General features: G+C 48.2%; 2 protein-coding genes and 2 pseudogenes across 2 annotated transcripts in view; 3 read left to right on the top strand and 1 right to left on the bottom strand.

Annotated features, from left to right (window-relative positions):
• Positions 1-21,802, top strand: part of LOC122433870 (UL16-binding protein 1-like) — a 154,008-nt gene extending 132,206 nt beyond the window's left edge. Inside the window, exon 5 of the mRNA XM_043456848.1 lies at positions 21,311-21,802. Coding sequence (XP_043312783.1) covers positions 21,311-21,362 — 52 coding nt within the window. The 3' untranslated portion in view covers positions 21,363-21,802. The remainder of the gene's footprint in view (positions 1-21,310) is intronic.
• LOC122433862 overlaps positions 1-22,894 on the bottom strand; it is a 98,228-nt pseudogene that overhangs the window by 33,909 nt on the left and 41,425 nt on the right.
• The window catches only part of LOC122433858 (UL16-binding protein 3-like), a 31,552-nt gene continuing 13,157 nt past the window's right edge, over positions 4,500-22,894 (top strand). The window contains exon 1 of the mRNA XM_043456838.1: positions 4,500-4,665. Coding sequence (XP_043312773.1) covers positions 4,593-4,665 — 73 coding nt within the window. The 5' untranslated portion in view covers positions 4,500-4,592. The remainder of the gene's footprint in view (positions 4,666-22,894) is intronic.
• LOC122433859 lies at positions 17,968-21,323 on the top strand (annotated as a pseudogene).

Raw genomic sequence — 22,894 nt, 5'->3', positions numbered from 1 at the left:
TCAACTTAAAAAATAGTCACAACCTAAAAGTTGAGAGCTGTGTTATATTTGGTGGAAATTTTTAAGACATAAGTCCGGGAAGTAGCATCTGAAGTAGCGTCAAGAGAACTCTTCGAGAAGGCGGCGGGGAGGAGTCAGGTTATGTAGCAGTTTGCAACAAAGGGCAGGTAGTCTGAACATCCAAAGTATTTTTGTAAATTAAAGAAAACCAGATATCTCAAGTTAAGGAATTTAGTGCTTTCCTATATATGGGAAGATGCAAGAGTTTGGGCTCACTGAAATCATTGCTTTCATGTGCATCTCAGCTCTCTGAGGCCAATTGTCTGTGTTTTCACCTTCTCAGTTCCTCAGGGCTCCCAGTAGCAAGGGGCTGCAGCCTGATTCCTGCCATATCACACAGGTGTTCTTTTCCCTCCTGAGTACTCTGGAGGGCTGATGACTGTGACATCCTTGTGTACTGACATAGCAGGAAATATTTCATTTCAGTCCTTTCTCTTAGTCTGAAATTTGACCAATATTTGGGAGACACTTCATGACCAATTTTGGTCCCACGGTGCTGGGAGGCTCATCCCAGGTCTGGTGAAAGTTTTCGTTGATATATCACTCCAGGTATTAGTTTCTGAATTAGACCCATTGATAGACAAAAAAGATTTTCTGGATCCTCTGTCTTTTAGCTTATTGTGATCCAGGAGATAGTTCCCTTCTTTTCTTTTCCCACACCTAGAGTCACACTATTATAATTAGAGATCACATACAGAACTAAATATTTGATTGTTTTAAGTCACTGTTAATTTGTTGGAAGCCTGGTTATACATGCTAAGAGACAACAATCTTATAAAATAGACAGAATATATGTAATGTAGTAGAGACACCGGCATAAACAATTTGGAAACGAAAAATAAATTAAAACAAAGATTAGTATCACTAGTTGTAATCAAGTTGCAACAAACCATCAAATCCATAGGAGAGCCAGCTGGAGAATCCAAATTTTGCCAGAATCAGGTAGAGAGAAAAAGTTAAATGTTTCATCTTTGTTTACAAAGGCTTAATATATCAACTTGTGACAGGATTAGAGAGAAAGGTTTACTGGAAAACAGATTCAAGTTAGTGTGTTTCCTAAAATGAAAGTTATACATTATATTTATCGGTTTATTTAGTCTCATGTACTTAATTCCTATTGATCTGCAGGAATTAGTCAGGTTTTCTATTATAGTGTGTCATTGGTTACCCAATTTAGTGGCATTACCTAAAGGCTATCAGAAACTTACATTTGTTTAAACAGGTTCTTTTTATGAGTCTTTTTGAAAATCTCTATTTTGTACAAGCAATGTAAAATTATAATAGTCTATGAAGGACAAATTTAAAATAGTATAGTTAAAAATTTGAATACAATGTAATTAGCAGGAAACTTGGATATTTCTGTAACATGTAACCTTTTAGGATAATAACTAGAATTATGACTGATACCATTATATCAGGACATATCAGATGTTAGGGATAAATTTTGGAATATCTATATTAATGACATTTATCTATACATTACAACCTAAAGTTTACCTTCAATAACTTGACAATGTTTTTGAATTAAAAATAAACTTAATTTAGTATTTCTCTCTGAGATGTCTCAGAGATGTTTTTTTGAAGCATCCCTGAGTCAGCTGGAGACTAAAGGAGCTTTAGTTAGATTTTGCTATTTGGGAAGCTTGTTAGAAATATTTTAAAAAGTTTTAAAACACAGCAGGATCATAGGTGACTGAAACAGCACTTACTCACTTCACCAAAGTCACAAAGCAGTGACCGCAAACATGGCTGACGTAAGGGCGCAGACCCCGCGCGGTCTGCCCTCGAGCAGGAGCGCTCTGAGCAGAGACCGGACCCAGCCTCGCGTCAGCTTCCTCAACAGACCCGTTTAGGTAGCTTCTATCTAAGTGTTGTTCATCCTAGCTATGTAGAAAATGTTTTCCTCCTCAGGGTTCCTTTGCATAATCTCTCATCACTGTCTGTATTCATCCTGTCTCTCATTTTCCCATCTAAGTATGATCAACCAGCTAACTTTTTTCCTCCAGAAAATGTAATCTCATTTCTCATATGTTTTTGAACTGAAAACATATTTTACTTCCTCCTATATACTGAAATGTTACTGTATTATTCCTTATAGCTTTACTGACATGTTTAAATTAGAATCCTCAACACTTAAAACCTTAGTTTTTAGTAAAAGCTAAGAATTAAGCAATGAATTGTCTTTTACACTGGCATTTTATAGACTGGTTATCATAAACAGCAGTGATAAGTTTTCAAAACTTTTGTTCTCCAATAGAGAACACCTCGATGTGATACCAACATTTTTATTGATATTTCTAAATACCTTTAGTTTTTGTAATTGAGTAATTGATGTCTCAGTATCTTTTATTCAATAAACTTTTGTAACTTAAATTAAACCAGTCCTGGGACTTTCAGTCAGTCAGTCATTTCAGTTGCTCAGTCGTGTCCAACTCTTTGCGATCCCAAGGACTTCGGCATGCCAGGCTTCCCTGTCCATCACCAACTCCTGGAGCTTGCTCAAACTCAGTTATCAAATATCTAAAAAGATTATTTTAGGTAGACATTTCTAAAATATAATTATTTTAAAGAGTTTATCCCAATGATTTTATCTCATTCACATTTACTTTCAGATTTCATCATATCAAGTCATTTTTCTTAAAACAGATATAGTAAGGTCTTATGTATTAAATCTAGGTACAATAAGGAGTTACATAATTTTGATGACTCTTGACATATCTATATCAATTAGATAAATAAACATTAATACCAGATGTCAACTTAATATTGAATATTTCCCAGTTCACATGAACCTGAAAGTCACTTTAGCCACTGTCTTTAAATGTAAGTGCTTTTAATTAAAATTAAATAGCTATTTATAAATCTAATTTTGATAAAACATTTTAGAAGTAGAGATATCTCATATGTATAATGTGTACACAGAAATATACAGGCAAAACCACAGATCTCATAGCTTCACTTAAAAGCTTAACCATTAATCGGTTATTACAATGTAAACTTACTAGTTTACAAAGAACAGCTGAAATACATTTACATTGTTTGCTCAGATGACTAAGGCTTTGCTATCTGTAAGGTCTGGTTAAGAGAACATTCCCAGCACTTTTAATTTTAAAGCTGCCACTTTTCCCCCTTGGTTTCAGGTCTTGTCTGATGGAGCTAATCTGGCTCAGTCTCAGTCCTTGCAGCTTGTATTTACATTTTGGTTTGTAAGAGATTTCTAAGAGAAAGCAGTTGCTTTTATAGTTTTCCAAAGAACAGTTCTGTCACCTAAAGATATGAAAATCAGTGATAAGATCTTTAACGAAACTGAAATGTCTTTTACTGTCTGTTTTAGAACTTTAGAGTTTAACTTACCATGCCTTCAAAGGTTTATATAAAGTATTTAGCAAAGATCCTTTTGAGTTTACAAATTACACCCAAAGCAAAATCACTATTTTTATGAGTCCTTGTATGTTAGTTCCCAGTTTTGTTTTGTTTTTCTTCACTTGTACGGCTCAGGTAATATTATTGCTTAGTACGTTTAGTTGTTATCTCCTAGGTGACAATCTATATCTCTTAAAATACCAGGCAGAAGAACTATTCTCCAGTGAAACATGTCTATCCCATAGTATAATTAAACAAGAGATTTAACCATTTTCCATAAACCATTTAAATATACCAATTTTATCTAAATTCCATTAACTTTTATACCTTTTAACTTTAGTTTCTATCGTTATTGTTCAGTAGCTCAGTCGTGCCCGACTCTTTGTGACCCCATGGACTGCAGCCCACCAGGCTCCTCTGTCCATGAGATTTTCCAGGCAAGGATACTGGAGTGGGTTGCCATTTCCTTCTCCAGAGGATCTTCCCAACCCAGGGACGAACCCGGGTCTCCTGCACTGCAGGCAGATTCTCTACCAACTGAGCTACAAGGGGAGTCCCCTGGGTATCTCCCATATGTACATGAGGTGTACATGTTAATAAACTTAGCCACCTGATGCAAGGGAACTGACTCATTGGAAAAGACCCTGATGCTGAGAAAGAATGAAGGCGGGAGGAGAAGGGGACGACAGAGGATGAGACGGTAGAATGGCATCACCAACTCTGTGGACATGAGTTTGAGTAACCTCCAGGAGTTGGTGATGGATAGGGAGGCCTGGCATGCTGCAGTCCATGGGGTCTCAAAGAGTCGGACACGACTGAGCCAAAGAACTGAAATGAATTGAAGGAACAGGAGCGTGCGGTCTCCTGTAACCGGTGCCTTGGGCGCCCAGTGTAAACAGTTGGGTCGGCTGGTTTACAGGAAAGCGGGCGCGTGAATGAGGGCCCCCGGTGTGACCGCAAGAGTGCCCCTCCCCGACCCCGGCGCGGAGCCTCCTCGCGGTTACTTCTAGGAAACCAGGGGCGGGGCCTGTCGGCGTAGAGGCTGCCCAGGCAGGCAGCGCCGAGGCGGAGGTCCAGACGCAGCTGCGGGCTAGCGGGAGAGGATCGCGGGTTCTGACTTGGCAGCTTCGCACTCCTGCAAAATTGGAATCCAGGTGGCAAAGGGAGAGATGGGTGGCTCCAAGACCAGTCTTGGCTTCCTCGTTTTGCTTCTGATTGGCTTGTTGAGCGGGACGTCCAGCGGTGAGTTCGGGGATGAAGCTGCGCGGGGGGTGGCGGGGGAACGCGAGGAGGTTGGATGGGTTATGACCCGGAAAGGGGATGCGGGTGGTGTACGCCGGGGTTCGCGAAACTTCTTGCAGGGTGTCGCCGCCGCCGCCCCCTCCTCTTTCCCTTCCCTCGGCCCCTTTGCTCCTCGGAGGCTCCTCCCGGCTTCTTGCCGGCTCTCCGGGCCAGAACAGGGGTCCCTTGGGTGAAGTAGTAATGCCGGGAGTTTGAGAGGTGACGCTGGGAGAAGAGGGGGCCAGGACGCGGCAGGAAATGCGGTTGAAATCCCCCAAGGTTCCAGACCGCCCCTGGGAAGTGGGAGCCCTGAAGCCGGGAGGGATGGGACCAGTCGGCCTTCCCGCGGAGAAGGGACCCAGACCCGCCCAGAAAAGCACACCCTCCCGCCCCGAGCTGTGCAACAGAGAGTCTTCTGGTCCCTACTTCTGCCCGGCCTTGAAAGACCAGCGCTCTTTTACGGCCACGTTAAGTTACAAACGCGGAGCGGACCCGGGTGCCCCGGAGGCGTCGGCGGCGCGCTCCTGACCGAAATGTGCTTGATTGCTCTTGTCTGAGCCGCAGCTGCTGTCTCCGTCCCCAGCCCCCAGGCCCCGAGGCGGGGCTCCTCCCAGATCCCGGGGCTTGGCGGCGCGGCTCCGTCCGCGATCGCCGAGGCTCCTTGCACGGCTACACTCGAGATCCCCGTGCTCCGCGGCTCGGTTCCTTCCCGATTCTGGGACTCCGCTGCGCGGCTCCAACCGGGGCCCCGGGGCGGGTGCGAGCCTCTTCCTGAGCAGGGACTGGTGCCCAGACTCATTGGTCTAGATGCAAAACTTCTTTTATTAGAGAAGTGACCTTGTTGGGCACTACGTCTATACTTTAACCTGTTAGTACCCAGCGAGACAGCTGTCCTGCCTTTCACTTGGCCTGCAGAGTCCAAGCTGAATATAAGCAGGTTTCCAAGTAGACAGTTTCGTGGACCTGCCCCAGGTCAGCATTTCTGCTTGGTGGGGGTGGGGATGCTAGGGGCACGGGTGGGGGGGTTTCCACGCACTCTATCAGTGATTCGGAAAGTAGATAGTGAGGTTATGATACTAAATGCAGCTCAACTTGACAGTAAATTCTTCAAAACCCTTCTTCAAAAATTTGAAAGGAAGGAAAATGTGCTAACAAAATCTTGAAGTTAAAACTTCGGTCTTGGACGAAACCAGTAACAGAACTATCTGTGATCCTGTTCATGCAGCTCGGCTACTTCTACCCACGTGTTTTATATCAATGCAGGGGTTTGCCATGCAGTTATATTTCTTGTAGTGACAATATTAGCAGTTTTGCACCTTCATAATGTGACAAGAATTGAACTGGAAGACAGCATCAGTGCACATTCCCAAGCATTGTCTCACCCCATCCCAGATGACTGAGGATCTGAGAGGCCACACACCCAACAATGGTACTTCCGGCCGTTACCCTGCCTTGTGGGTGGGTGGAGGAGTGTCTTGAGAAGCGCCACTCCTTTGGAGGCCAGCGCTAAGGTGAAGGATATCGAAATATCCGAGGAGAGGATAACTGTATCCGCGGAGAGGATGTACCCCAAAAAGGTAGTTTTGGGCATATTTTCCATGGGATTTACGTAGATGAAAAAGATCCAAATAAAGAACAGCAATCATTTGTGAAAACAGAGATTAAGCTTCTGAAATTCAGGTGACAATGATACTCACTAAATGTTGTAAGCTATGAGATCTTCATCACAGAAATCTTCCTCCTATTTCCCTTGTGTGTATAGAAGAAAGAGAAAACCCCTCGTGATATTGCCTTACATGAATTGGGAGAATCCTAAATAGTTTTCACAGCATTGCAAATTGTGTGTCTGTGTGTGTGTTAGTCAGTCAGGCATGTCCAACTCTTGCCACCCCATGGACTGTAGCCCGCCAAGCTCTTCTGTCCGAGGAATTCTCCAGGCAAGAATACTGGAGTGGGTGGCCATTCCTTTCTCCAAGCGATCTTTCCGACCCAGGGAACAAACTCGGGTCTCCTGAACTGCAGGCAGATTCTTCACTGTCTGAGCCACCAGGGGAGCCTGCAGCACCAGTTAGTAGAGGCCAATAACCCGAAGGCGATTTCTCAACAGGACCTGGTCCACAAGGTCAGACTGCCTGTGGAATGAGTTACCTGGTCAGAAGAGAAGTCCTCCACAAAGACCTGGCTGCTAGGAGCTCTGCCGCTGATGACAACCTCACGTTAAGAGTGCAGATAGCCCCTCTCCAGAGTCTTGTTCCCCATGGACTCTCACTGTCTGGGGGACAATGGAAGCGTGGGATCGATGGATGGCTCATGAACGTGTGGTTAAGAATGAGTTCTCCGGACTACCCTGGTGCTCTAATCACTAAGACTCCGCACTCCCAATGATGGGGCCCTCTTTGATCCTTGGTCAGGGAACTGGATCCCACATGCCGCCATTAAGAAGTCAGCATGTTGCAAGTAAGAGTCTTCATACTGCAAAAAGATTCCAAGTGCCACAAGTAAGACCCAGTACATCCAAAAAAAAAAAAAAATAGATATTAAAAAAATAATTTTCTTTAGTTCTCCAGTGCTAGTGATGTGTGGGCCTTCAGAGCTCATGGCTCTGGGTCAAACACCCTACATGAATGTGGACTCTTTAGAGATCTGAAAGAAGGTTACCGTGCACCGCCATGATGGTGGGCAGACCACCTAAGCCATCCCTCAGGTCCTAACCCTTGACCTGCCCCTACCCTCACCCCATATAAGGGAACAGCCTGCCTCCCCCCACCACCCTACCCACCAAGGGAATGAGCAAGGAAACCTGTTGCTTGTGTTTGCTCCCTCACACTGCAGCCCGTGTCCCAGTGAAGCCTCGCCTGAATTTCTCATCTGGCCTCTTATCCACTTCTATTGATTAAGGTTCTCTTTGTGCCCTCCAAGAGTCTATTTCCCCAGTCCAGCTCTTTGGTGGGGTTAATGGTGACCTCTGCCAAGAGGACTTATGCCATACTCAAGTCTGCAGCACCCAGCCATACCCAAGTCTGCTGAACCCAGAGCCCCTGCCCCTGCAGCGTCACTGACTCAATGGGCATGAGTTTGAGTAAACACTGGGAGTCAGTGATGGACAGGGAGGCCTGGCATGCTGCAGTCCATGGGTTCACAAAGAGTAGGACACGACTGAGTGACTAAACTGAACTGAATGAACTGATTGATTCAGGAGGCCAAGAAGCCTGGTCGCTAACATACTCTGTGGCAACCATGAAGGGCTACTGTCCCCTTTCTGCCAGAGCATCTGGGCATCTCTGTGATCTTGGGATACAACTCCCCTGTGGTGACAAGTGGCCACCTGAACCTCGGCTCAGAGTCTCCATGTTTGGTTGCTCTGCCTTCCTGGCCCCTGGGGGCCTTGGGGTCCTCATTCAGGCATCGTGCTCCCCCTCACCCTTTGTCCCTTTCCCTCCTCTATTCTCTCTCCACTTCTCCTCTCTCTGTCCTCTTCTCCCTCTGTCCTATCCTTCTGAAAGAGTGAACCTCAGCAAGGACAGTATCACTCCTCTCAACTTAGGAGACAAAGCTCCCTCTGGCTGTCAATGGCTCACTTTGATGACAAGCTGGTGGGAGAGACCCACTTCATACCCTGCAGCTCTTGGTCCAGCAGGTTCTGCCTCCGAGGAGATTTGTGAGAATGATAGAGGTTCAAACCTCTTATTAGGTACTGGCTGCAAGTCTGATCATACCAATAGTCTCACTTCTATTTTTCTGCCACCAAGAAAAGTCTCGTTGGGAACTCAGTGAAGCGGCAGATTTCTATATGCTGGGTTACGCGTGGTGAGAACCTCATCTCTGGGCTGCAGTCCCACAGCCGATGTACAAGGGGCTGGTTTCTGGGCTTAATCACCCCAGTGGGCAGTGGACAGGGTGCTCCCACCCTCACTGGCCCTTTCTGGAAGCCTGCAGGTTGGTGCCTGAATAAATAGACACCCGCAGGGGACAAGGGTTGAAAAGGCAATGGCTCCCTTTCAGGTTTTCAGTCTTTTCTGCCCCTCCTCCCTTTGCTCTCCCTTGGTCCTCATACCTACACTCCTGTCTTTTTACATCCAACTGACTCCCTGCTGGGTCACCTTTTTCACCACCTGCAAATCTCTGCTACAGTTGTGGGCATCAGTTGCTTGTTGTTCAGTCACTCAGTCATGTCTGACTCTTTGCGACCCCATGGACTGCAACAAACCAGGCTTCCTTGTCCTTCACCATCTCCTGGAGCTTGCTCACGCTCCTGTGCATTGTCAGTGATGCCATCCAACCATCTCGTCCCCTGTCATCCCCTTCTCCTCCTGCCTTTAATCTTTCCCAGCATCTTTCCCAGGTCTTTTCCAATGAGTTGGCTCTTCACATCAGGTGGCCAAAGTATTGGAGCTTTCACTTCAGCATCAGCCCTTCCAATGAATATTCAGGACTGATTTCCTTTAGGATGGACTGGTTTCATTTCTTTGCTGTCCAAGGAACTCTCAAGAGTCTTCTCCAACACTGTGGTGTTGGATGCTCAAAAGCCTCAAATCTTCAGTGTTCAGCCTTCTTTATGGTCCAACTCTCACATCCATGCATGACTACTGAAAAAACCATAGCTTTGACTATAGGGACCTTTGTTGGGAAAGTTATGCCTCTGCTTTTTAATATGCTGTCTAGGTTTGTCATAGCTTTTCTTCCAAGGAGCAAGGACCTTTTAATTTCATGGCTGCAGTCACTGTTCACAATCATTTTGGAAGACTTTAAAAACAAAACAAACAAAAAAGGGAGCCTGCATTTCTCCCCTCCAAAATGTAAGTCTTCTGCGTGGGTTCTCAGGAACCATCTGATCCATCTGTGGTCCCCCAGAGAGGTGGGGGGGGGCGGGAAATAGCATTTTTAAAACCGAAGCAGTAAAACAAGGAGATCTCTGGTTCTGTCTTTACATGAAAATGAATTTGTAACTGAGCTGGGTATAATTGGGTTAAGGGAAAGTAAGCACTATGTAAATAAACTCTCAGAAATATCAGTAAAGTTCACCAGAACACATTGCTGACACAAGGAAGGAACCTGAGTCAGAATGATTGGCCAGAGATGACTCAGAATCTAACTCCATCACCAAAGAACCTGAAACTACAAGCCATGTGTCAGAGCAGTTCTCCTGGGTTCCCTGACCCTGCCGCTCTCCACCCTGTAGCCCCTTCCCCCAAAAGCCTCTTCCTTGTCAGCATGTGTGTCTCCTGGAACAATTCATTTCCCAGTGTTAGACAAAAGCCCACCCTCAGACCCTGCAAGGAGTCCCCCTTTCTGTAACAGATGGCAACTCCAGTGGGATTTCCTCACTGTGACTGATGCCCTGACCATTCAGGTACTTAAGGACAAGCTTGTCCACTGACTAACCCGACCCAGTGGCAGGAGCAGGGATTTTCTTTTGTCCCTTGTCTCCTCCCAACTCCGAAGACTGGCCTGAGTGCCCCAATCTGAAAAGGAACCAGAGACTTAAGACTGATAAGGAGCAAGGTAAGGAAGAAGGATCATCGAAAAAGCAAGAGAGTCCCAGAAAAACATCTACTTCTGCTTTATTGACTACACCAAAGCCTTTGACTGTATGGATCACAACAAACTGTGGAAAATTTTTCAAGAGGTGGGAATACCAGATCGCCTGACCTGCCTCTTGAGAAACCGGTATGCAGGTCGGGAAGGAAGAGTTAGAACTGGACATGGAACAACAGAGTGGTTCCAAATTGGGAAAGGAGTACATCAAGGTTATATATTATCACCCTGCTCACTTAACTTTTATGCAGAGTACATCATGAAAAATGCTGGGCTGGATGAAACATAAACTGGAATTCAAGATTGCCTGGAGAAATATCAATAACCTCAGATATGTGAATAACATCACCCTTATGGCAGAAAGTGAAGAACTAAAGAGCCTCTAGATGAAAGTGAAAGAGGAGAGTGGAAAAGTTGGCTTAAAGCTCATCATTCAGAAAACTAAGATCATGACATCCAGTCCCATCACCTCATGGCAAATAGATGAAACAGTGGAAACAGTGGCTGACTTTATTATTTTGGGCTCCAAAATCACTGCAGATGGTGACTGCAGCCATGAAATTAAAAGATGTTTGCTTCTTGGAAGGAAAGCTATGACAAACCTAGACAGCATACTAAAAAGCAGAGACATCATTTTCCCAGCAAAGGTCCCTCTAGTCAAAGCTATGGTTTTTTTAGTAGTCATGTATGGATGTGAGAGTTGGACTGTAAAGAAAGCTGAGCGTGAAAGAATTGATGCTTTTGAACTGTGGTGTTGGAGAAAGCTCTTGGACTGCAAGGAGATGCAACCAGTCCATCCTAAAGGAAATCAGTCCTGAATACTCTTTGGAAAGACTGATGTTGAAGCTGAAACTCCAATCCTTTGGCCACCTGATGCAAACAACTTACTCATTTGAAAAGACCCTGATGCTGGGAAAGATTGAAGGCGGGAGGAGAAGGGGACGACAGAGGATGAGATGGTTGGATGGCATCACCGACTCAGTGGACATGAGTTTGAGTAATCTCCAGGAGTTGGTGATGGATAGGGAGGTCCGGCGTCCTGCAGTCCATGGGGTCGCAAAGAGTCGGACACGACTAAGTCACTGAACTTAATTAAATTGAAGGAACAGAGCGTTGTGGTCTCCTGTAACCAGCGCACGTTCACGCCCAGTGTAAACAGGCAGGTCGGCTGGTTTGCAGGAAGGCGGGGGCCTGAATGAGAGCGCCCCGTGTGACCGCAAGAGTGCCCCTCCCCCACCCCGGCGCGGAGCGGCCTCGCGATTACTGCTAGGAAATCAGGGGCGGGGCCTGTCGGCGGAGCGCTGCCCAGGCAGTCAGCGCAGAGGGGGAGGTCCAGACGCAGCTGCCGGCTAGCGAGCGGGAAAGGATCGCGGGTTCTGACTTGGCAGCTTCGCACTCCTGCAAAATTGGAATCCAGGTGGCAAAGGGAGAGATGGGTGGCTCCAAGACCAGTCTTGGCTTCCTCGTTTTGCTTCTGATTGGCATGTTGAGCGGGACGTCCAGCGGTGAGTTTGAGGATGAAGCTGCGCGGGGGGTGGCGGGGGAACGCGAGGAGGTTGGATGGGTTATGGCCCGGAAAGGGGATGCGGGTGGTGTACGCCGGGGTTCGCGAAACTTCTTGCAGGGTGTCGCCGCCGCCGCCCCCTCCTCTTTCCCTTCCCTGGGCCCCTTTGCTCCTCGGAGGCTCCTCCCGGCTTCTTGCCGGCTCTCCGGGCCAGAACAGGGGTCCCTTGGGTGAAGTAGTAATGCCGGGAGTTTGGGAGGTGACGCTGGGAGAAGAGGGGGCCAGGACGCGGCAGAAAATGCGGTTGAAACCCCCCAAGGTTCCAGACCGCCCCTGGGAAGTGGGAGCCCTGGAGCCGGGCGGGATGGGACCAGTCGGCCTTCCCGCGGAGAAGGGACCCAGACCCGCTCCGAAAAGAACACCCTCCCGCCCCGAGCTGTGCTACAGAGACCCTTCTGGTCCCTACATCTCCCGGCCCGTGAAGGATCAGCGCTCTTTCCCGGCCGTAAGTTATAAACGCAGAGCGGACCCGGGTGCCCAGGAGGCTTCGGTGGCGCGCTCCTGGCCGAAATGTGCTTGATTGCTCTAGTCTGAGCCGCAGCTGCTGTCTCCATCCCCGGCCCCGGGCCCCTAGGCGGCGCTCCTCCCTGATCCTGGGGATCCGCAGCTGGGCTGCATCGGCGATCCCCTAGACTCCGCCGTGCGGCTACACCCGCGATCCCGGGGATCCGCGGCACGGCTCCTCCCGGATAACTGGGCTCTGCGGCGCGGCTCCACCATCGATCTCCCGGCTCCGCGGCGCGGCTCCTCCCCGATCCCGGGGCTTCGCGGCGCGGCTCTATTCGCTATCGCCGAGGCTCCTTGCACGGCTACACTCGAGATCCCCGTGCTCCGGCGTCTCTGTTCCTTCCCGATTCTGGGACTCCGCTGCGCGGCTCCAACCGGGGCCCCGGGGGCGGGGGCGAGCCTCTTCCTGAGCTGGGACAAGGTGCCCCGGCTCATTGGTCTAGATGCAAAACTTCTTTTATTAGAGAAGTGACCTTGTTGGGCACTACGTCTATACTTTAACCTGTTAGTACCCAGCGAGACAGATGTCCTGCCTTTCATTTGGTCTGCAGAGTCCAAGCTGAATATAAGCAGGTTTCCAAGTAGACAGTTTCGTGGACCTGCCCCAGGTCAGCATTTCTGCTTGGTGGGGGTGGGGGTGCGAGGGGCACGGGGTGGGGGGTTTCCACGCACTCTATCAGTGATTCGGAAAGTAGATAGTGAGGTTATGATACTAAATGCAGCTCAACTTGACAGTAAATTCTTCAAAACCCTTCTTCAAAAATTTGAAAGGAAGGAAAATGTGCTAACAAAATCTTGAAGTTAAAACTTCGGTCTTGGACGAAACCAGTAACAGAACTATCTGTGATCCTGTCCATGCAGCTCGGCTACTTCTACCCACGTGTTTTATATCAGCGCAGGGGTTTGCCGTGCAGTTATATTTCTTGTAGTGACAATATTAGCAGTTTTGCACCTTCATAGTGTGACAAGAATTGAACTGGAAGACAGCATCAGTGCACATTCCCAAGCATTGTCTCACCCCATCCCAGATGACTGAGGATCTGAGAGGCCACACACCCAACAATGGTACTTCCGGCCGTTACCCTGCCTTGTGGGTGGGTGGAGGAGTGTCTTGAGAAGCGCCACTCCTTTGGAGGCCAGCGCTAAGGTGAAGGATATCGAAATATCCGAGGAGAGGATAACTATCCACGGAGAGGATGTACCCCAAAAAGGTAGTTTTGGGCATATTTTCCATGGGATTTATGTAGATGAAAAAGATCCAAATAAAGAACAGCAATCATCTGTGAAAACAGAGATTAAGCTTCTGAAATTCAGGTGACAGTGATACTCACTGAATGTTGTAAGCTATGAGATCTTCATCACAGAAATCTTCCTCCTATTTCCCTTGTGTGTATAGAAGAAAGAGAAAACCCCTCGTGATATTGCCTTACATGAATTGGGAGAATCCTAAATAGTTTTCACAGCATTGCAAATTGTGTGTCTCTGTGTGTGTGTTAGTCAGTCAGTCACGTCCGACTCTTACCACCCCGTGGACTGTAGCCCGCCAAGCTCTTCTGTCCAAGGAATTCTCCAGGCAAGAGTACTGGAGTGGGTGGCCATTCCCTTCTCCGGGTGATCTTTCCGACCCAGGGAACAAACTCGGGTCTCCTGCATTGCCGGCAGATTCTTCACTGTCTGAGCCACCCAGGGGAGCCTGCAGCACCAATTAGTAGAGGCCAATAATCGCAGGCAATTTCTCAACAGGACCTGGTCCACAAGGTCAGATCGCCTGTGGAATGAGTTACCTGGTCAGAAGAGAAGTCCTCCACAAAGGCCAGGCTGCTAGGAGCTCTGCCACTGATGACAACCTCACGTTAAGAGTCCAGATAGCCCCTCTCCAGACTCTTATTCCCCGTGGACTCTCACTGTCAGGGAACAATGGAAGCATGGGATCAATGGATGGCTCATAAAAGTCTGGTTAAGAATGAGTTCTCCAGACTTCCCTGGTGATCCAGTCGCTAAGACTCCCCACTCCCAATGATGGGGCCCTGTTCTATCCTTGGTCAGGGAACTGGATCCCACATACCACAACTAAGAAGTCAGCATGTTGCAACTAAGAGTCTTCATGCTGCAAAAAGATCCCAAGTGCCACAACTAAGACCCAATACCTTCCCCCAAAAAAGATATTAAAAAAATAATTTTTTTAGTTCTCCAGTGCTAGTAATGTGTGGGCCTTCAGAGTGATACTGTAGGAGCTCATGGCTCTGGGCCAAACACTCTACATGAATGTGGACTCTTTAGAGATCTGAAAGAATGTTACTGAATACCCCAGCCTATCAACTGTCCTAATGAACCGTTTGCTGTGATGGCTTGTGCTGGGCCTTAGATTCAGAGGAGAAGCCCAGTTCCAGCAGCTGGCCCGGTGTCTCACAGACGTCCATGCAGCCCTGGGGGCCTGTGTCTGATTCTCCTCTCCCAGTCCCCCAGCGTCAGGAGGAAGGTGCCTGCTGAGGCCCACTTGGAGCCAGGCAGCCACATACATCACCCAGCACCACAGAAACACACTGTCTTCCAGAACACTGTGCCTTAGGAATGCCATAGCATCTAAACTTTCTAAGACAGACTTAGTGATGTGGAATATTTTCTAGATATCACTTTCATTAGGTTGAACTGAAAATGTTGGTATAAATTTTTTGACCAAGAAATTTTTAAACAATGTTATAAATAGTTTTTAAAATTGTATCAACACAAATACTTGGACTAGCTTAGTGCCAGGTGTTTTTTAGTTTTCACTTCCTCAAAGTAATGTAGTTGATTCACCCTTGAATGTGCCCTGCTTACTTGCTCAGTCGTGTCCAACTCTTTGCAACCCCATGGACTATGGAGTCCGTGGAATTCTCCAGGGTTGAATACTGGAGTGGATAGCCTTTCCTTTCTGCAGGGGATCTTCCCAACCCAGGGATCGAACCCAGGTCTCCCACATTGCAGGTGGATTCTTTACCATCTAAGGTACCAGGGAAGCTCAAGAATACTGGAGTGGGTAGCCTCTCCCTTCTCCAGGGGATCTTTCTGACCCAGGGATTGAACTGGGGTCTCCTGCATTGCAGGTGGAGTCATTACCTGCTGAGCCACCAGGGAAACCCTTCAGTTTCTCTCTTTTCTTTCTTCTTCTTCTTCTTCTTTTTTTTTTAATATTTATCACTAGTCTTGGGAATTATTTGTCTATAAGATGAAATACTTTGTCTTAGGAAAAGAAAAATGAAAAATGCTGTTGCCTTGTACAGGAAAAAGCAGTGTTCGAGGAAAAAAACTTAAAAGCTAGAAGAAAAAAAAGAGAAAAATACAATATACTAATAAAAAATACAATAGAAACAGAAACTACTCTTTCATGGAAAATTTTCTTTTTAAGTTTTTTTTAATAAAGAGGAGTTCTGCCTCCTCTTTGGGGTAAGTAGCAGCGGAATTCACTGAAGCATCTTAAATTTGGTAGATCCTAGCATTTCTGAGAGCCAGAAGTGGGCTTGGGACAGGTCAATAGTAAACAGTGGTGATTTTATTTATTTTTACTTTCTGGAAAAGGAGATAACACAATTCCAAAAGGTGCAATCCTGTTTTAAGGTTAAGAATCCCTTTTACTGCACCTGAACAGTGCTATGCACAGAATGGGTGCCCGAGTTGTGATGAGTAAAAAAAAAAAAAGAAAGAAACAGGTTTTGTGCTTATCTTCAGGCTGGCATAAGTATAAAATAGATTTTTAAAAGCACTTGAAAAAATTAATGGATTCAATTTATTAGAAAAAAAAATTCCATATGCATCCCCAGGAAGGCGCTCAATGCATAGCCACTGATCAGCGCCTCCCTGGAGTCAAAGCTCCTCCCAGACATTTCACGCTGTTACTAATTGAACCTAGTTATGACTCAGATCCTAATACTGGTGAAGTTAACAAGTGTGGAAAAGGTAAAGTTGGTTTGTTCAGGAGCCCTGGGAAAATAGTGACCTAACGTCCTCAGACCGTCTCCAAGTTTCCAGGTTAGAGAAGGGGGCGGAAGGGCTGCTGCGGGCGCGTCAGCGTCCTGTGCAGTCAGGTTGTTGGCACAAGGTGGACGTCTGAGCCTCACCAGGCTTATGGTTTCAGCCACTCTGGGGTCTGTGTGCTTGCAGCCAGCAGTTTTTATGTGCTGGGGCTCTGCTTCGTGTAGAAACAACTTGAGACTTGTGTCAGATCTTTGTTATCCTTCAGGGAACTGGTAAGTTCATGACACTGATATGTGGCTGGTCACAGTCTAAATTGTTACCAGTTTCCCAGCCTAAGGAGTATTCTTCCTTTCTCCATCTTAACGTGTCCTAATCCTTAACTCTTAAACCACTGTTTTGAGACTCACAGGAGGCCTGGCTGACTAAAGCTTTTCTACAAACAAGAGACGGGCAGAGACCATGGGGGGCAGGTCTTTCCACTGAGGCCCCCTAGAGCCCTTTTTGTTACAAGACCATTTATTACCCATTTTTCCATGATCCTAAGAAGCCCAGGGCCTCCAACAGCTTCCTATCTATTAAAGAGAATCTAAACATGGCCTCTATCAACTGGCATCCTATCCCTTTGTCTGATAACTCACCCAGCAAAACCCCCCGACCTGGCCCCCAGGACCTAATTTAGGAGGGACAGGAACAGGGTTTCCCAGAGTGTGACATAGGGCTTGAGGGTGAGGCTGGGCATCCCCACATTTACCCTTTGGTCCCACACTCATGTTGTCTAGGAATTGGGACAGCGGCAGCTATCTATAATGGTTATTGATTAAGGCAGGAGTTGACAGATTTTTTCTACAGAAGAAAGTAAATCTCCTTGTCTCTTTAGGCCATCTGGTATGTGTCTCTGGGTGCAAAAGGAGCTTCCACGTTTGTGGAGCACCAGGAGCCAAATATAATGTGTAAATCAACTGAGAACCAGACTTGTCCACTGTCCTGGTTTCTGACCCTGTAATGAGTGACCCATCCCCTAGAGAATCATCCAAGAGCTGCCTCAGTTGTCTGTTTATGAACCAGAAACTTACCCTGTCCTGCCCTGTAGCTTCTGGTGGTGGGAATGTGATAGGAGGTGGGTATGGCTGTTGTGAGCTAATGTGCCTCTTCTGCTGTAGACTGGCTTCCTTGGTTCCAGGAGCGGTAGGGGACACTGCGTGAAGCCCCAGGTGTGAGCAGGGATAGTGGCCCTGTATCAACTCTGGTGTCAGGCCTAGGTCACCTGCTGGTGCATCTTATTTGTTCCCTGTGGCCCTGGTTATGCCAAGCCACATAATCACTTCTGTCCTATGACGGCTGGCCTATCTGAACTAATGGTTAGGGGTTGATGAACCCAGATCATGATGGGCAACTCTGACATTCCATGACCAGAGGCTTCGTCTCTGCCAGGCCCCAGGACCATATCAGGAGCCAGTTGGTAAAGAATCCACCTGCAATGCAGGAGACCCGAGTTTAATCCCTGGGTCGGGAAGATCCGCTGGAGAATGGATAGGCTACCCACTCCAGTATTCTTGGGCTTCCCTTGTAGCTCAGCTGGTAAAGAATCCGCCTGCAATGCGGGAGACCTGGGTTCAATCCCTGGGTTGGGAAGATCCCCTGGAGAAGGGAAAGGCTACTCACTCCAGTATTCTGGCCTGGAGAATTCCATGGACTGTATAGTCCATGGGGTCACAAGAGTCAGACACGACTGAGCGACTTTCACTAATTGCTTTGACCATTGTACCAACTTTGCTCCTGACATACAACACTCCACCTGGAATCTGATCTTCCTCCATTTTCCATCCCTGTTCCTGCCGGAAGCCCACAGGGGCACCACTCCTGCCCCATCCCTGACCTTCCACAGAAGTCAACCTTGAGCTGTTGGACATGCTTCTCATCCACACTTTCCTGTCAGGCTCCATAGAGTTCATCAGGCTTTCCCATGGCGCCTGGTGGCCTGGACACTTTCCTGCCCTTTCATACAGTGTCCGCCCTGGCAGAGTCACTTCTCTGAGCCCTGGATCCCCTCCTCTACCACCTGCCAAGGAAGCTCTGGACTTTCTCTTCCATGCCATATGGGCCAGGCCTTCCAAGACCCATCCTAGTGGGAGATCAGCAGTGTCTCCCCGGCCTTGCTAAGTCCTGTGACCTCTAATTGTGAACTCTCCCTTCTCCAGCATTGGGTTCTGTGTCACCCGCCACCTCTTTGCCCCTCTCCCTGTGATCCTGCTTCCTCAGGAGCATCCCCACAGGCTCCCCATCTCTCACAGGATACGGGGTTGGACTCTGACAGTCCTCTGTCATCTAGACTTTTCCTGTATAGCAGCCTGGCACATCTCTGCAAAGGTTATGATGCTGGGAACTGACCTGGTGGACAAGGGGACACACCCAGGATGTGTGATCTTTGCCAGGCAGGAGAGGGGAGGTCACTGGCTGTATGGTGTGTGTTGTTGGGGGAGGGGGTCATTGCTCTGTCAGCCCAGCCCTGCACTGTACTCTGCTCTCATAACTGGGGGAAGGGGCCTGTGGGTGTTTTTTACCCAACCTCACATTCACTGTGTTTTGCCTTCACAGACGCTCATTGTATTTCCTGTAATTTCACCATCGATCCTTGGCCCAGACATGGTCAACCTTGGTGTGAGGTTCAAGGGAGAGTGGGGTCAAAAGGTCTTTCTCTCCTACGTCTGTGATAGAGCTGAGATCAAGTACATGAGTCCAATAGGAGAGGAAGTGAAAAGTATGAAACTTTTCTCGGAAACGCAGACGGAAACACCCAGAGACCCTGGGGACTTGCTCAAGGAGCAAATGCCTGATGTTACACGAGAGAGATACACAGACAAGGGTGAGTGAGGAAGTCCAGATGCAGGAGGAGCAGACTGGGGGCTCAGCTGCGTCCACTGTTTTTGGGTAAAAAAAAAAAAATTGGATATTGTCCTTCCCTAGTAGCCCAGTGGAAAGAGCAGCTGTTGCAGGAGAGACCAGGGCCAGATTAGCTGGGCCCAGGGGAGGTGGACCCAGGTGGGGCAAAGAATCTGTCAAGCCCAGAGGCTGAATTCATTTTTTTACTCAGTGTGGTCAGGCCCTCTGACCCTGCAGGCCAAGATGACGTGCTGGCGTGAAGACAACGGACACATCAATGGATCCTGGAAGTTTGGATTCCATGGAAAACTGTCCCTCCTCTTTGACTTGGAGAATGGACATTGGACAGTGGTTCATTCTAAAGGGAGGCGGATGAAAGAGAAGTGGGGGAATGACAGAGCTGTGACCTACTTCTTCAAGAAGGTCTCCATGGGAGACTGTCAGCTTTGGTATCAGGCTTTCTTGGTGCGCTGGGAGAGAATGTTGAAGACCACGGGTAGGTGAGAAGATTAGGAGAAAGTGGTAGTTCTCTCGTGGTGACATGGACCCACCCGTCTGTGTGTGTGTGTGTGTGTGTGTGTGTGTGAAAATGACCCGTCAGAGGTGAGTTGCTCCCGAAAGAACAATGACCCGGGGATGCTCTGTCGTCCTCTTTCCTCTTTTACCTGCTGACGTCTCTCCTCACAGCACAGGCCTTTGGACGATTGAACATGGATTCTCACTGATCCTAAACATGAGAGCATCTCCATGATTCCAATCTCCTTCTTACTCTTCCCTCTTTCCAGAGTCTTCTTTTAAATGTCACCAATCCTCCTTCTGGAAATCTGTCAACACCACCTCTGCTGTCAGCTCCTGAGGACTCCATCCTCATGTCACCGTCTCTGATGTCACAGCAGGACTGAGTGACTGTTAGAAATCTTGCTCCTCCATTAGCTGTCAGAGCCCCTGAGGACGGGGCTCCTCCCTTCCCCCATCTCTCCTGAGGACCTGTAACAGGGCCTCCACATGTGGGTGCAAACTGGGCAATAGGGATACCTGAGTCAGCGGGGTGAGGAGGCATCTGCTGAGTTTGGTCTGGACAAGGGATTCACCCTCACTCTCCTTGCAGCATCACCGATCACAGGCGCCCCTACAGTCCAGTCCTCGGCCCCAGCCATCAATCACGTCACCTGGATCCTCCCCGTGGTCCTCACCAGTTTCATCATAACTGTCTTCCTGGGCTGAATCCTTTCTAGGAACAGGTACTGAGGGCAGAATCCAGAGGGAAGGCAGGGGCACAGGGCCTGGTGTGAGGACGGGGAAGGTGAATCCCAGCTGACCCCTGCCCTCACTGAACCTCCTCATCCTGGAAATGAGCAGGTGGGTAAGACCCCATATCACCTGAGAGCAATAATTGCGGGCCCAACTCCAAAGACCCGTTCTCACAGGAAGTGGCTTGGGCCAAGCAGGCAAGGCAGGAGCCCCACAGGAGAGACTGTGGGAAGGGGCGAGGCCAGGCCTGTGCTCCTGGGGCAGCAGCAGTTCTGACTCAGCCTGTGGCCTGCCCGTCACCAGCCTCCTGGGGGCCCAGAGCCTCCATCACTGAGCGGCCCTGCCTTGAGCAGAGGTGCCTGGGGATGGTGGGCCTGAGCTGGGGTGGAGGCGCCCAGCTGGGCGGGACCAGGAAGAGATGGGGGGCAGGGACCCTGGTCCTGAGAGCTGTGTGTGCTGCTGGCTCAGAGGCTGGAGGGGAGGGAAGGGAGGAGGTTTGCCTGCAGCCCCCCAGGGCTGTCAGGAGGCAAGGCCCCTCCTCCGGGGACCTGCTCCCTGGTCCTTTAGGCCCCCCTCGGGGAGGATCCGGACCTGAGTGAAGGGAGCAGATTGATTCCTCACTGGCTCCAGTCCTGAGCCTGAGCAGGGGGTGTCAGGGCCTGGGGTGACTCTGTGATGCAGGAAGGAAGGAGGAGGGGACAAGAAGCTGCTGGGCCTGGGGTGGGGGTGGGGGTGGGGGACATAGGAGCCCCTCAGTGAGGGCGGGGCTGGAGGGGGGCTGGGGAGGGACAGCCCCAGGAAAGTGACAGGATTCCTCTGCCCCCTGGACCAAGGCCTCTTTCTTTTCTGCAGGAGACGGTGCTCCCAGGAACCCCACAGGTGCTCTGTCTGCCTTTCTTCTGCTCTTCACTTTAGATCCAGGAGATCAGACCCCATGGATCCTGAGTCTGTTTTCCGGTTACGATGACACAATAGATGCATCATCTCATGGGTTTTATCACGTTTGACAAAATCCTACTCAGCATCTCTTAAAAAAAAAAAAGCAACAATTTATTTCACCACTTTCTCCTGGTGCTAAGTGATGGAATTTCTACACTGAAATGTTGAGGTACTTGAAGAAATCTCCGAAACAGGACATATTTCATCGTATTCTAGTTTGTGGATAATTAGACTCTGCCTCGTGACCTCATTCTTACAAATGATATTGCAAGAAAAATACCTCTGCTAGTATAGCACTCAGGGATTCCTTCTGTGTCTGGAGAAATCACCTCAGCCTGTTTTCAATAGAACAAAGTTTTATTTATGACTGTCTCCCTTAATAATTTATTATACTGAAAGTGAAAGTGTTAGTCGCTCAGTCGTGTCTGACTCTTTGTGACCCCGTGGACTGTAGCCTGCCAGGCTCCTCTGTCCATGGGATTCTCCAGGCAAGAACACTGAAGTGGGATGCTGTTTCCTTCTCCAGGGGACCTCTCCAACTCAGGGATTGAACCCGCATCTCCTGTGTCTCCTGTATTGACAGGCGGATTCTTTACATTCTGAGCCACTGGGGAAGCCCATTTATTAAGCTACTGCTATTTAAATAAAAATCTCAGTAGTCCAGAAAACTTGAAGTATTTAAGTTTCTCTCTCACGAGAGAAGTCATGATGTTTCACCATTTCTCCACCTTATGGGATTAAATGTGCCTGGTGCTTCTGAGAAAACATGGTCTGAGCGGATGCGTGCGCCCTGTGTTCATGGCAGCGCTGTTCCCAGCAGCCAGGCCTGGAAGCTACCTCGTGTCCACTGACAGATGAATGGAGAGAGATGTGGACATATATCCAGTGCAGTGTTACTCAGCGTCAAAAAGAATGAAATAACCCCGTATGTAGCAACATGGATGGACCTGGAGATTGTCATATTGAACAACATAAGTCAGACAGAGAAGCAGAAACACCTTTTGCCATCACTTATATGTGGAATCCAAAAAGTCGTGATACAAGTGCTCTTACTTACGAAAGAGAAAGAGACTCAGAGACTTATAGAATGAATTTATGGTTGCCAGGGGGAAAGGATGGGGGGAAAGTATAGTTAGGGAGTCTGGGATCAAGATGTACACATTGATTTATTTAAAATGGATAACCAGCAAGGACCTCCTGTGTAGCACATAGAACTCTGCTCAATGTTATGTGGCAGTCTGCGTGGGGATGGGAGGGGAGTCAAGGAAGAATAGATGCATGTACGGAAGTGAAAGTGAAAGAAGCTTAGTTGCACAGTCATGTCTGACTCTTTGGGATCCCGTGGACTGTAAGCTGCCAGCTCCTCTGTCCATGGATTCTCCAGGCAGGGCAGTACTGGGGTGGGTTGCCATTTTCTTCTCCAGGGGATCTTCCCGACCCGGGGATCGAACCTGGTTCTCTTGCATTGCAAGCAAATTCTTTACCAACTGAATCACCAGGGAAGATAGAGACATGTATGTGTGTGTTAATTCCCTAGCCTAGCTTCTTTGTGCTGCTCAT

This window comes from Cervus canadensis, chromosome 33 (genome assembly GCF_019320065.1).
Source record: "Cervus canadensis isolate Bull #8, Minnesota chromosome 33, ASM1932006v1, whole genome shotgun sequence".
NCBI classification, from domain to species: Eukaryota; Metazoa; Chordata; class Mammalia; order Artiodactyla; family Cervidae; genus Cervus; species Cervus canadensis.
Note: the sequence above shows the minus strand (reverse complement) of the source record. Positions and strands in the feature narration are given on the sequence as shown.